This window comes from Hemicordylus capensis, chromosome 8, assembly GCF_027244095.1.
Source record: "Hemicordylus capensis ecotype Gifberg chromosome 8, rHemCap1.1.pri, whole genome shotgun sequence".
Lineage (NCBI taxonomy): Eukaryota > Metazoa > Chordata > Lepidosauria > Squamata > Cordylidae > Hemicordylus > Hemicordylus capensis.
The window spans coordinates 19,588,025-19,601,483 of NC_069664.1; the positions used below are offsets into that span (position 1 = coordinate 19,588,025).

The 13,459-nt window shown below is 47.6% G+C and overlaps 1 protein-coding gene across 1 annotated transcript in view; it reads right to left on the bottom strand.

The window, feature by feature from the left end:
* NRGN (neurogranin) overlaps window positions 1–13,459 on the bottom strand; it is a 41,317-nt gene that overhangs the window by 22,583 nt on the left and 5,275 nt on the right. The window contains exon 2 of the mRNA XM_053269765.1: window positions 4,722–4,936. Coding sequence (XP_053125740.1) covers window positions 4,730–4,936 — 207 coding nt within the window. The 3' untranslated portion in view covers window positions 4,722–4,729. The remainder of the gene's footprint in view (window positions 1–4,721; window positions 4,937–13,459) is intronic.

Below are 13,459 nucleotides of genomic sequence, written 5' to 3' on the forward strand. Positions count from 1 at the left end.
GCACTCTGGGATATGCGGAGGCCGGGACAACAAGATCTAGCCTCAGAGCGATCAGATGCATGGAGCAGCAGTGGATGCATGTGAGCACACTCCATGCTCCCACCAGCTAAAGAATGATCATCGGGGCGGGCGGAGCTTTGGGAAGCCTCCCCCCTGCCTGCCCCCACCCCCAGTTGTGTGAATGGCCCCAATATGTGTTCCTTTTATTAGTGCCAGGCAGCTGACACAGTATCAACTTCAATTATACAGCAATTTATCTGAAGAATAGACTATTGATTTTGAGATGTCTGTGCCATTTATGTGCATAAAATGCTATCATAACAACAATAATGAGCTCGTTAATTTCATTTATACACCTCAACATGAATTAATCCAATCTACATAATTTCCTCATTTGAATGTTCTGTTTTGGTATTAAAATGTGCCTTATTGAAAGGAAGTGTGTTGATTTTGGAATTAGATTTGGGTTTTCTTTCTTTCTTTCCTCTCTCTCTCTCTCTCTCTCTCTCTCTCTCTTCTCTTCTCTCTCTCTCCCTTTCTTCCTTCCAGACAGGGCCCTGATTTATTATATGCCCACACTAGTGAGACAATGATCTGGGCAATTTTTAACCCTGGCCTCTTTCTGTGCCAGACGACACTCACTTCCCAGAAAATCGACGCACGGGCAGGATATTTTGTGTGGCTCACTCACACAATGCCATTTAATTTGTCTCGACGCAACAACACGCATGAGAGATCCCGGCTTTAAAATGGGCCTTTGCATGGCGTCATGGGTCTATCTGATTGCTTCTCTGTGTTGGGGCTTCAGTGCAGCTTTCTCAGGGTGGTGGGTGGAGGGAAAGAGGCATCTCTCTGTGCTAATAACCATTCCAGACCAATTGCTTCTAATGCTGAAACACAGTTGCTTCCCACAAGCATTTGGGCAAAGAGACTCAAGGACTCCTGAAATATGGCCCAAGAGGCTGCTAAATGTGGCCCAGATTTTGAGGGACATGGGGGGGGGTGTATTTGGAGCCCCCCAGGTGGAGGGCTGAACAGACATCCAGTCCAAAGAGCACTGCTGTGTTTGCATTTTGGGATGGGAAGACAGAGGTTGCCAGTGGATGGTTGACAGGTTTCCATGACTTATAAGAGCTTGTGGGCAGGGAGCAGTTTTGTGGGGCTATTTCTGCCTCCACCCCGCTAACTGTAGCACAGGGCTGCTCAAAGTTGCCCCCCACCCCAGCTATTTTTGAACTACAACTCTCATAAGCCTCAACCACAGCGGCCAATAATAAGGGAATATGGAAGTTGTAGGCCAACATCTGCGCAGGAGGGCCAAAGTTGAGCAGCTCTGCTGTAGCGCCAGGGCGAGCCCCTGATTGGTGTTCATGTGCATAAATTTGCATGTGTGTGTGCGCGTGCAAGAGATGAGCTGTAGCTATTCCCCACTCCAGGATTTAGGAACACAGAAAGCTGCCTTATAGCAAGTCAGACCACGGGTCCATCTAGCTCACGATTGGCTTCAGGGCTGCTCAACTTCAGCCCTCCTGCAGATGTTGGCCTACAACTCCCATCATCCCTGGCTATTGGCCACTGTGGTTGGGGATTATAGACCAAAAACAGCTGGTGGGCCAAAGTTAGTAGCCCTAGTCTACACTGACAGGCAGTGGTCCTCTAAGGTTTCAGGCAGGAGTCTTCCCCAGCCTGACTTGGAGATGTTGCCGGGGGGGAACCTGGGACCTTCTGCATGTAAGCATGCAGATCAGTGTTTTCTCTAACAGAGATTCCTAGATGTTGTTGACTACGGTTCCCAGCATCCCCAGCTGCAATGGCCTTAGCTTGAGGATTATGGGAGTTGTAGTTAACAACATCTGGCATTCCCTTTTAGAGGGAACACCCATGCAGATGCTCTACCCCTGAGCTCTGGCCCCATATCTTACAGTGCCCCCATGTGGCCTCCCATCCAACTGCAAGACAAAGGTGGACCCTGCTTAGCAAAGGGTCAACAAGTCATGCTTGCTACCACAAGACCAGCTCTCTTCCCCATATAACCTCTAGAGAGCCTGAAGAGAGAGTTGAACTCTCAAGAATGACAAGGCTAAGCATATTAAACAAGCCAGCCCCAATAGCAAAGTGGGGGGCAATTTGGGGACAATATTTGCCCTGGGGCAAGTTCCAGAAAGAAGGGCCTGTCCCTGCTAAATGCAATGCAAACCAACTCAGTTAAAGGGGGGTGGGGTGGGAAGGAATAATTAACTAGGAATTTGATCTGCTCGAAATCTATCCTACAGGCCTGCACACAGCATCTGTTTTCACTGAATTGAGTAGGAAGGGATGTCGAGAATCATCTTGCCCGACTCTATCAGGAAGCTTCCCTAGAGACAGCCCTTTAAAAAAAAATCCAAATTGGTACCTGGAATAAATTATGCAAATCAAGCACACTGGATTTTTGGGTTATGCTCTAATAGGGAGAGAAATGCATCCGTGCTAACTGAAACGACTAGCCAACTCCTGACTATTGCAAACCCTGATCTACAAATACACCAACTTCACCTGCATTGCTCATATGTTTTAAAATTCCTCATTGCAAGTTGTCCTAAGGGCTAGAAACCTGATTTTTTAAAAGAAAAAAAGAAAGGTGAGGATTGTAGGCTTATGCCTAGTGTCACAGCCCATGCTTCCGTGGTACAATGGAAGTGCAGAGTTCATAGGCAGTATATAAATATTTGTAGCAGTAGTAAAGCAAGCCATGCCCCACAGAGTGCTGTGGGGTGTCATGGATAGTGTTTCAGGTGAGGAGCAGGGAGACCCAGGTTCATAGGAAGCTGCCATATACTGAGTCAGACCACTGGTCCATCTAGCTCAGCATTGTCTACACAGACTGGCAGTGGCTTCTTGAAGGTTACAGGCAGGAATCTCTCTCAGCCCTGTCTTGGAGATGCCAAGGAGGGAACTTGGATTCTCAGATGCTCTTCCCAGAGTGGCTCCATCCCCTAAAGGGAATATCTTACAGTGCTCATGCATGCAGTCACCCATTCCAATGCAAACCAGGACAGACCCTGCTTAGCAAAGGGGACATGTCATTCTTGCTACCACAAGGCCAGCTCTCCTCCCATGATCCCCAGTGAACCCTGAAGTATCCCTAGATGACCTCCAGCCATTTACCACTGGAGCGGCCCTTTCGTGAGGCAAGTTCAGGCAGGTGCCTCAGGTGGTAGATTGTTGAGGCAGCAGCAGGGTGGCATGATGCCCTCCACAGTCGCGATCAGGACAGCTCTTTGAGACCAACCTGACCCTTGCAAACTTTGCAAGGAGCACCTCTCCTCACATTCCTTGCAAAGCTGGCAAGAAGCACATGGAGAAGACAGGAGAGGAGAGGAGAGGCTTCTGGGAACCTCCCTGCCCACTCACTGTGCCACTTTCAAAGCTTGCAGAGATACCCCTATAAAAAGACTGAAACAGCAAACTGTGTGAGGAGATAAGAAGCATCATGTGTTGCATTACAACAGACCAGGAACATAGGAAACTGCCTTCTACTGAATCAGACCCTTGGTCCATCTAGCTCAGTGTGGTCTACACAGACTGGCAGTGGCTTCTCCAAGGTTACAGGCAGGAGTCTCTTTCAGCCCTATCTTGGAGATGCTGCCAGGGAGGGAACTTGGACCTTCTGCACGGAGGACTTGCTGTAGTGGAATGCAGCAGGAAGCGTGTCACTCTGTGCCCTCAATTCTTGACCCACCAAGGGCGTCCTGTGCCAAAGACATCCTCTGGCCCACTTTTGTGCATCTATTTCTGCCTCGGTCCCCTTGTGCTGTGTACACACCCCTCTCTCTCCTCCCTTGCTCCACATCAGCAGGCCAAAGGCTTGTCCTGCTGTTCCCTCAGCAGGAGGCAAAGTTCCAGGCAGCTGGAGAGAAGAGACAGCCTGGGGAGAGTGTGTGAAAAGTGGCAAAAGAGCTGTGCATAGGGGAGGGGACGTGGGGGGCAGCCCCTGGTGAAACATCCATATGGTATCTAGAAGTCCACTCCCACCACTGGCTGTGTTTTGTTGATCAGACTCGCTGTACAATTACTGTGCAGAATAATAAGAGGCTATCATGTCCATGAAAATGATGTGGTGACAATCTGGATTATGCAGTGGTGGTTGCCTGAAGACCTTTAGATGCCTACTCATTTGACTCTTCTGATGTGGTGGAGACCTTGGGGGCCCAAGGCCAGACAAGTTAAAAGCCACTTTAATAGTGGAGAAAAAAACACAGTAGGAAGAGGAGAGGAGAACAGGTCTTGTGGTAGCAAGCATGACTTGTCCCCTCAGCTAAGCAGGGTCCACCCTGGGTGCATATGAATGGGAGACTTGAAGTGTGAGCACCGCAAGATACTCCCCTCGGGGGATGGATCCACTCTGGGAAGAGCAGAAGGTTCCAAGTTCCCTCCCTGGCAGCATCTCCAAGATAGGGCGGAGAAAGATTCCTGCCTGCAACCTTGGAGGAGCCGCTGCCAGTCTGTGAAGACAATACTGAGCTAGATGGCCCATTAGTCTGACTCCGTATATGGCAGTTTCCTATGTTCTTTCAGTTGGTCTTTGCTATCATCTTGATGGCTATTCTGCTTTTGCCATATTTCTAGCTAACAATGACATTGCTCATAACAATCCTACAACCTCCTGAACAGCAGCAAGCAAGCAAGCAAGCAAGCAAGCAAGCAAGCAAGCAAGCAAGCAGAGGAATTGGGATTCTTACCCAGCAGCTTAATCTCCGTTGCGTAAGTCCCCTGTACGAGTGCTGCTTGTGCACTCGGGATCCTTGCTTTTCCGCTCTCGGTCGCCCCCTTTAATCTTCTTCCGAGTCATGTGACCACGGAAACTGGCCTGGATCTTGGCGGCTGCTGCGTTGGCATCTGGGTCGTCCAGGGGAATGTCCAAGATGTCTTCGTCCAGCTTGGTGCAAGCCCCTTCCTGAGACAGAGAGAAGAAACTAAAGTCAACACAGGTTCATCCCACTGATGCTTCTATTGGTCAGCCCCAAGTGGGAGATGTCTGCTTGAGAGCTACATTTAGAATGGAGGACCACAGAGTAGGCACCCAGTGAGAATGGAGTGGGTGAAAGTGGGCAGAGGCGATGAATACCATTTGGATGGCACTCAGTTTCTCACTATGTGAACCCTCTAAGGCTCTGTATTGAATTTGCGTTCAGTACAGAATAGGATAGAAGCCACCTAATGGTGCAGTGGGGAAATGACTTGACTAGCAAGCCAGAGGCTGCCAGTTCGAATCCCCACTGGTATGTTTCCAGAAACACCTATATTGAGCGCTGCTAGGAAGATGCTGAAAGGCATAATCTCAGACTGTGCGGGAGGAGGCAATGGTAAACCCCTCCTGTATTCTACCAAAGACAAACACAGGGCTCGACGCTGACTTGATGGCACATTTTACCTTTACAGAATAGGATCCTTTCAATATATTTGCCTGATCAGCGGCATATCAGGCTTTTTGCTTCAGGACCAGATTAGCATCCTTGCGCATATGAATCTGGAGAATCATTCTGGGCAATCATTGTATTCAGGCGGTAGACTGGTGTGCACAATATACAGCTTAGAAACCAGAAAGAGAGGGACTGGTCCCGTTAAACCACAATACTTAGACTCAAGAGTTGAAGGAGTCCTATAGGCCATAGCTCAGTGGTAGAGCATCTGCTTGCATGCAGAAGGTCCCAGGTTCAATCCTTGGCAGCATCTCCGTGTAGGACTGAGAGAAACTCCTGCCTGAAACCTTGGACAATCACTGCCAGTCAGTGTATGTAGACAACACCGAGCTAGATGGACCAAGGGTCTGACTCACTGTAAAGCAGCTCCCTATGTACCTCTCGCTTGATGAAGGAAATGCAGCTCTAGAACCTTCTCAACAGGTGGCTGTCCAGCCTCTGCCTGAAGTTAGAGCATATATGGATGGTGTCTGAGTTTCCCCACATCTTTAATGGGCATCATCCAGCCACTCAGCGTTATCATTATTTTGACCACCGTATGATCTGATATCTAATTGCATCATTATTAATTTTTTTTTTTAGTACGTTTATATAATGCTCCATACAAAAAAGTCCCTGGGCTACCTCTTTTGAGTCCCATGTTCAGCAACATGCAGCTGGGATGCACCATCATTCTTGTGGCAATACATTGCATTTCACATTGGAATGGGAGACTAGCAAGGTGTGACTCACCCTTGCTAACTGGGCAAAGAGGCACCTTTTAATGTGGTGATTCTCTTTATTTAGCAGGGGGAGAGCAACTGGCCCTATCCACCACCAGCACAGTCCAGTGACTCTTGCTGGTGTCTAATGTTTCTTTTTAGATTGCAAGCCCTTTGGGGACAGGGAGCCATCTTATTTATTTATTCTTTCTCTATGTAAACTGCTTTAGAAACTTTTGTTGAAAAGCAATGCAGTATATAAATATTTGTTGTTGTTGTTGTTGTTGTTGTTGCTGATGATAATGATGATGGAGGGCACAACAGTTCATTCAGTCCAAAACAGTGAATACATCATCTGTAACTAGAGATGTGTATGAACCAGATTTTTTTGATTTGTTTCAAATCTGGCTCAAAAATTCAGTTCAAATTGAATTCAAATGATTTCACCCTGTTTGGGCACTTATTTATTTTATTTCAATACCGCCCTTCCAAAAATGGCTAAGGACGGTTTACACAGAGAAATAATAAATAAATAAGATTTTAAACCAATCAGGGGTCTTGAATAGTTTTTCTTAAAGGTTCCCAATGGCTCTTGAATATAATTCAAATCAAATTTTAAAAATGCAATTCAAATTCGAGTCAAATTGCCCTTTTAAGGGGTGATTCGATCTGAATTTGAATCACTGAGATTTGAGTTGAATCGACTCAAATTCAAAATTGATTTGCACATCCCTACCTGCGACTTATTCAAATGCACTTTCCCCTGGGGATTCAGCCTTGTGAAGAGGAACTCAAATGAAGAATGTGGAAAACTCTGCCCACATAAGTCCTTACAGACAGAGCTCTTGAAACACAAATAATCTACAAACATTAGGACCTAACAGCAACACTCATCCTATTAATAGTTCTGCAGAGTGGCTAGCAGGGCAGGCGGTGGGCAAACAAGCAGGGGTCATGGAGTGGCTGGCAGGCTGGTAGAACAGACGAGCAAGCTGAGGAAGAGGACGTGGAGGTGGTGTCTCAGAAATAGTGGTGGCTTTTGTCAATTGCTGAACACGGGCCTCATAAGAGGTAGCTACGCCACTGCACAGCCCTGCAGGTGATGCAACCAAATGGCTTCAGATGATAAACCTTCAGACCCCTGCTAACTTGGCAAAGAATCACCACGTTAAAACGTGGTGATTCTCTTTATTTAGCAGGGGGAGAGTAACTGGCCTTATCCACCCCCAGCACACTACCTCCAGTGACTGTTGCTGGTGTCTATCTGATGTTTCTTTTTAGACTGTGAGCCCTTTTGGGACAGGGATCCATCCTGTTTGTTTATTATTTCTCTGTGTAAACCGCTCTGAGCCCTTTTTGGAAGGGCGGTATAGAAATCAAATCAATAAATAAAAATAATAAAATAAAATAAAATACATCAGTTGCATAATTTGGGGAAAGAGCTGGTCTTGTGGTAGTAAGCATGAATGGTCCCCTTTGCTAAGCAGGGTCTGCTCTGGTTGGCACTTGAATGGGAAACTACATGCGAGCACTGGAAGATATTCCCCTTAGGGGATGGGGCTGCTCTGGGAAGAGCATCTTCATGCTTGCATGCAGAAGGTTCCAAGTTCCTTCCCTGGCAGCATCTCCAAGATAGGGCTGGGAGAGACTCCTGCCTGAAACCTTGGAGGAGCCGCTGCCAATCTGGGTAGACAATATTGAGTTAAATGGACCAATGGTCTGACAGCAGAAGGCAGCTTCCTATGTGGCTTGAACAAACCTAATACATATGGCACGCATGCACACACTGTATCTCATTCATCCCGACAATCCATACTAAAGCTTTTGGTCATCGTTGTCAGCCTAAAAAAAAAAAAAAGCCAGAAATGAAACCCACCCCCCGCTTTGGATCTTTTGCCTTTGTTGTCCCTGAAGTCTCCGTAAAAGGTTGAGATTCTGCTAACTTAAATTACAGCTTGGCTGGCTTCAGCCCACCATATTGTCACACACTCCAAATAGCTACAGGTTTGTTAGAAATACATGACTCGCTTTTGTTGCAGTTTAGTCAGACAAGTGTTAGATTGCTTTTTCCCTTTCAAAACAAAGGAAGCAGCCAAGACTGAGGTGAAAATGGGGGACGGGGAAACCAAGGATGAAAGAAAAGCAGCGATAGATGGGGGGGGGTGAGTTACATAATCCTACAGAGAAAGACGGCCCAACTGCGAAGGCAAAGCAAAGCATTTGCTTGAAATGGCAACGTTCTTAGACACCATTGAATAAATAATACTTAGCATGTATATAAGGATGGGGTCACAGCTCAATGGTAGAGCATCTGCTTTGCATGCAGAAGGTCCCAGGTTCCATCCCTGGCAGCATCTCCAGGAACATAGGAAGCTGCCATATACTGAGTCAGACCATTAGTCCACCTAGCCCAGTATTGTCTTCACAGACTGGCAGTGAATTCTCCAAGGCTGCAGGCAGGAATCTCCCTCAGCCCTATCTTGGAGATGCTACCAGGGAGGGAACTTGGAACCCTCTGCTCTTCACAGAGAGGCTCCATCCCCTAAGGGGAATAACTTCCAGTGCTCACACATCAAGTCTCCCATTCATATGCAACCAGGGTAGACCCTGCTTAGCTAAGGGGACACATCATGCTTGCTACCACAAGACCAGCTCTCCTCTCCAGGTAGAGCTGGGAAAAGACTCTTGCCTGAAACCATGGAGAGATGTTGCCAGTGAGTGTAATCAGTACTGAGCTAGATGGACCAATGGTCTGACTCAGTATCAGGCCACTTCCTAGGCTTGTTCCTAAGGTGGTGGTCCTCAGAGAGGTAGACACTGAGCTATGGACCCACCTTTTTTCCACCAGGGCCTCAGGGTCCAGCTATAGGTTCTCAGATGGCCCTGAGGTAACTGATTACTCCTACTAACTGAGCAAAGAGGCACCTTTTAAAGTGGTGGATCTCTTATATTAAGCCGGGGGAGAGCAACTGGCCCTATCCAGCCCCATCACAGCATCCCTCCAGTGGCTGATGCTGGTGTCCACTTTATGCTTCCTTTTAGACTATGAGCCCTTTAGGGATTGGGAATCATCTTATTTTCTTTGTAAAACACTTTGTAAACTTTTGTTGAAAAGCGGTATATAAGTAGCAGCAGCTTTCGACCGGTGCCCAACCTGGCCAGCCTCTGCCCTGACATCAACCTTGCTTAGGATTCCATGGTTTTGATAGGATTGAAAAACATATGATTGATGTGCACTGGATGAGGCCCAGGTGATCCTCCACTTGGATTCCACACACAGTGGTGGTGGGCTGGATTGGATCTGTAGAGTTTTAAAAAGCCTGGGATCTGGTTGTCTTGGGGAGTATTTCATCCCTTCTAAGTCCCCACAATAAAGATCTGCTTCTAAAGCTCTACTGGCGTCGGGCCTTTTCTGTTGCAGCCCCAGAATGGTGGGGTGCCCTGCCACAGAATGCCTACAAGACCCTCTCCATGCTGTTTTTCTAAGACCTTTGCTTGTCAGCATGGTTTCAGGGGATGAGTGGTTATTAGAATATCCTTTCCCTGCTGGGTGTATCTTTGAGTTTATTTATTGGTTTTAAATTATGCACTCTGCTTTGAGTGTTATTAAAACAGTGACTTGGGCCTTAAGTAAATCAGTACAAGAGATAGAGAGATAGATATGAAAGAAAAGAGAAAAGAGAAAAGAGAAAAGAGAAAAGAGCTCCCTGTCCCTAAAGGGTTCACAATCTAAAAAAGAAACAGAAGATAAACCCCCAGAACAGCCACTAGAGGGATGCTGTGCTGGGGGTGGATACGGCCAGTTGCTCTCCCCCTGCTAAAGGTGCTTTAAAAAGGTGCCTTTTTGCCCAGTTAGCAGGAGCTAACTCTAAATCTATTTAGAGTGCTAGTTGTTTGTGAGTGTGTGTGTGTGTGTGTGTGTGTGTTTAAAGCTAAGTCCGAAAAACAGCACCACTACTCTCCCCTAGCCTCCCTGGTTCCCCCTCAACCCAATCATAGCTCGTCCTTTCCATGACCCTTTTTTGAAACATTCCACCAGCTTTCCCAGTATGTAAAGGGCCAGCCCCAGAATGAGGCAAACTATGGCAATTGCCTCAGGTGGTGGATTCTTGGGGGTGGCAGCTTCTGCCCACTTCTGCATCTCCCCCGCCCAATCGCTCTCAGCTTCCCACGGCCCTCTGCTGTTGCTTGGCAGCAGCGCAAAGGTTTGCTTAGAGTTCTCCTCCTCTTCACTGTGCAGGACTTGAAAAGGAAGAGAGAGACCAGGACAGAGCGGAAGAGGAAGTGGGGAAGAAGGGAAAGTGGAAGGGAGACACTCTAGACCAACACTCTCCACGCCTGTTTTTCAAACTCAGTGCAGTGCGGAAGAAGAGAAGGAGGCAGAGGAGTAGTTGCAGCTCATTGAGCCACCCCCCCCCCCACTGCAACATCTGTCCCCTGTCATCTTCCCACAGCCCACTCGGGAATTGCTCGGCAGCAGTGCAACGATCTGTGTAGAATCCTCCTCCTCCACCCCGTATTGGACTTGAATAGAAGGAGGGAGACAGAGCCGAAGTAGAAGTGTGGAGAAAGGAAAAGTGGTGGGGAGACACTCTAGTCCACCACCCTCTGCTGCCTCTGCTCTTCCAGAACATCGGGAGCTGCTTTCTGCCGAGTCAAACCCTTGGTCCATCTAGCTCAGTATTGTCTGCCCAGACTGGCAGCAGTTTCTCCAAGTTGCAGGCAGGAACCTCTCTCAGCCCTGACTACGGATGCCAGGCAGGGAACTTGGAACGCGTTTGAAAACCCACCTCTTCACCCAAGCTTCTTCAGTTCTTTAAAATTTCAGTATTTTAATTTGTGGATGATTTTTAAATTGTTAAATGGTTTTTAAGTTTTTGTATAAATTTTAATTTGCTTTATGCTATTGTTAACCACCCAGAGGTGAAAGTTTGGGGCAGTGTACAAATGTGATAGATAGATAGATAGATAGATAGATAGATAGATAGATAGATAGATAGATAGATATAAAATAAATAAAATAAAATAAAATAAAAACTTCCTGCATGCAGATGCCCTTCCACTGAGCTCCAGCCACATCCTCGAAGGGGAATATTTTCCAGTGTGCACGTGTTGTCTCCCATCCAAATGCAAACTAGGGCAGACCCTGCTTAGCAAAGGGGACAAGTCATGCTTGCTACCACAAGACCAGCTCTCCTCTCCAAATGCCAGGGAGGGAACTTGGAACCTTCTGCTCTTCCCAGAGCGGCTCCATCCCCTGAGGGGATGATCTTATAGTGCTCACACAGCAAGTCTCCCTTTCATATGCAACCAGGGCGGCCCCTGCTTAGCAAAGGGGACAGGTCGTGCTTGCTACCACAAGACCAGCAGCAGCAATTTGAGCTGTGCTGAGTGGTGGTGGTGATAGCAGGCAGGTGGGGGAAGTGGCATTTAGCATCCTGCCTCGGGTACCCAAAAGCCTCGGGCCACCCCTGGTATGCAGAGCCAACCCAGGAGGGATAAGTCAGCCCCACCTAATGAAATGTGGGTGGGAGAAAGAGGATTAACCCTTCCCACCTCAGCTCTCTGCATCGATAATGTGTGGAGAGTCACATTCACCAGAAGTGCTAAAATCTGGATCGGGGGAGCAGCGCAGAAGAGTGCTAAGAATAAAATCCAGGTTTCCTAATCACCTAGAACGGCTCTTCGCCCCGATTGTTACTCACGCTGTGCTTCAGCTGGGAGAAGGAAGATGTGCCTCTGCCAAAGATACGAAAACACCCTAATGTGATAATTGGTTACCTGCCAGGATGCCTTGCCGACAGAAATCCATAACCCCCCCCTCCTCAATCCATTAAGATGTACGCGACAGTCATTGCTGAATACATCGTGTGTACCTTAACACTGTCTCTGAAATTACACACACACACACACACACACACACACCCCGCCGCCATCTCCTGCTGCTGTTCCTAGAGCTCTCCGTGCTAAAATTGTACGGCGGCTTTTCCAAAAATGTCTTGCTGGTTCCATGGGAGGGGCGGGCCAGATTGTGGGTTCTAAGCTGCTTCGTGGGGTGTAAAGATGTATGCATGGGGTACATTTTTACCCCTCGATGCAGCTTTCACCAGCAACTGAGGCCCTGGTGGGAAAAGGTGAGGCCATAAATCAGTGGTGACCTCATTGAGGACCACCACCTAGGAAGCTTGCTTTATACCGAGTCAGACCCTTGGTCTATCTAGCTCGGTATTGTCTTCACAGACTGGCAGCGGCATCTCCAAGGTTTCGGGCAGGAGTCTCTCCCAGCACTACCTGGAGATGCTGCTTCTCTGTTGCATGATGTTTTCATGCTTGCTGTAATAAATAGCTAATCTTTTTTTTGGTTAAGTAACAAATCAAACTGAACTTCCACCGCAAGATCATATCAGGTCCAATCAATCACTCTGAACTCACCTAGGTCTACAGCTGGTAGGTTGGGTCCCATAAATAGGTTATATTACACAAAGGTTATATTAGTAAGTGTGCTGTCGAGTCAATGTTGACTCCTGGTGACCTCAGAGCCCTTTGGTTGTCTTTGGTCGAATACAGAAGGGGTTTATCATTGCCATCTCCCGCGCAGTATGAGATTATGCCTTTCAGCATCTTCCTATATTGCTGCTTCTTGTTTACACAGTCAGACAGGTGTTATTGACTGGTTTGTTTTATCCAGACATCGAGTCTTATTATTGTTGTTGTTGTTGTTCAATTTCTATACCGCCCTTCCAAAAAATGGCTCAGGGCAGTTTACACAGAGGAATAATAAATAAATAAGATGGATCCCTCTCCCCAAAGGGCTCACAATCTAAAAGAACTTCACCTGCTGGTTTCTGCAGCTTAGACTTCTGCATTTGGGGTCAGGTGGAAAACCAGCATCATTGTGGTCCACTTGCTCGCTGCTGGCGGCACATTGTGGAACGCATTGCTGGAGTTGAACTGGGGTCTGTGCGTTCAGCAGTCCTGCCTTTTGGACATTCCTGAGGATGCTATGGGAAAATATCATAGACCCACCTCCTCCTTTTGGAAGAAACTGCTGCTGAATGCCATGAGGCAGGGCTCTTGACTGTAAGGCCTGGGGGCCCGGGGCAGCCCCCATTCACCTTAAGTGCGGCATGGCACCCTAATTGCTTATCGGGCCTGTGAGGAGCTTCGGCCAAAGCGGAATACTCTGCACAGTCCTCCTGGTACCATACGGAGAGGAACTTTTTTATCACTGTGCTGTGCTCTGCCCAGCAGCTCCTTTAAGGGAGGCAGAGCCCTATTGAGCCCCTGCACTGTCTT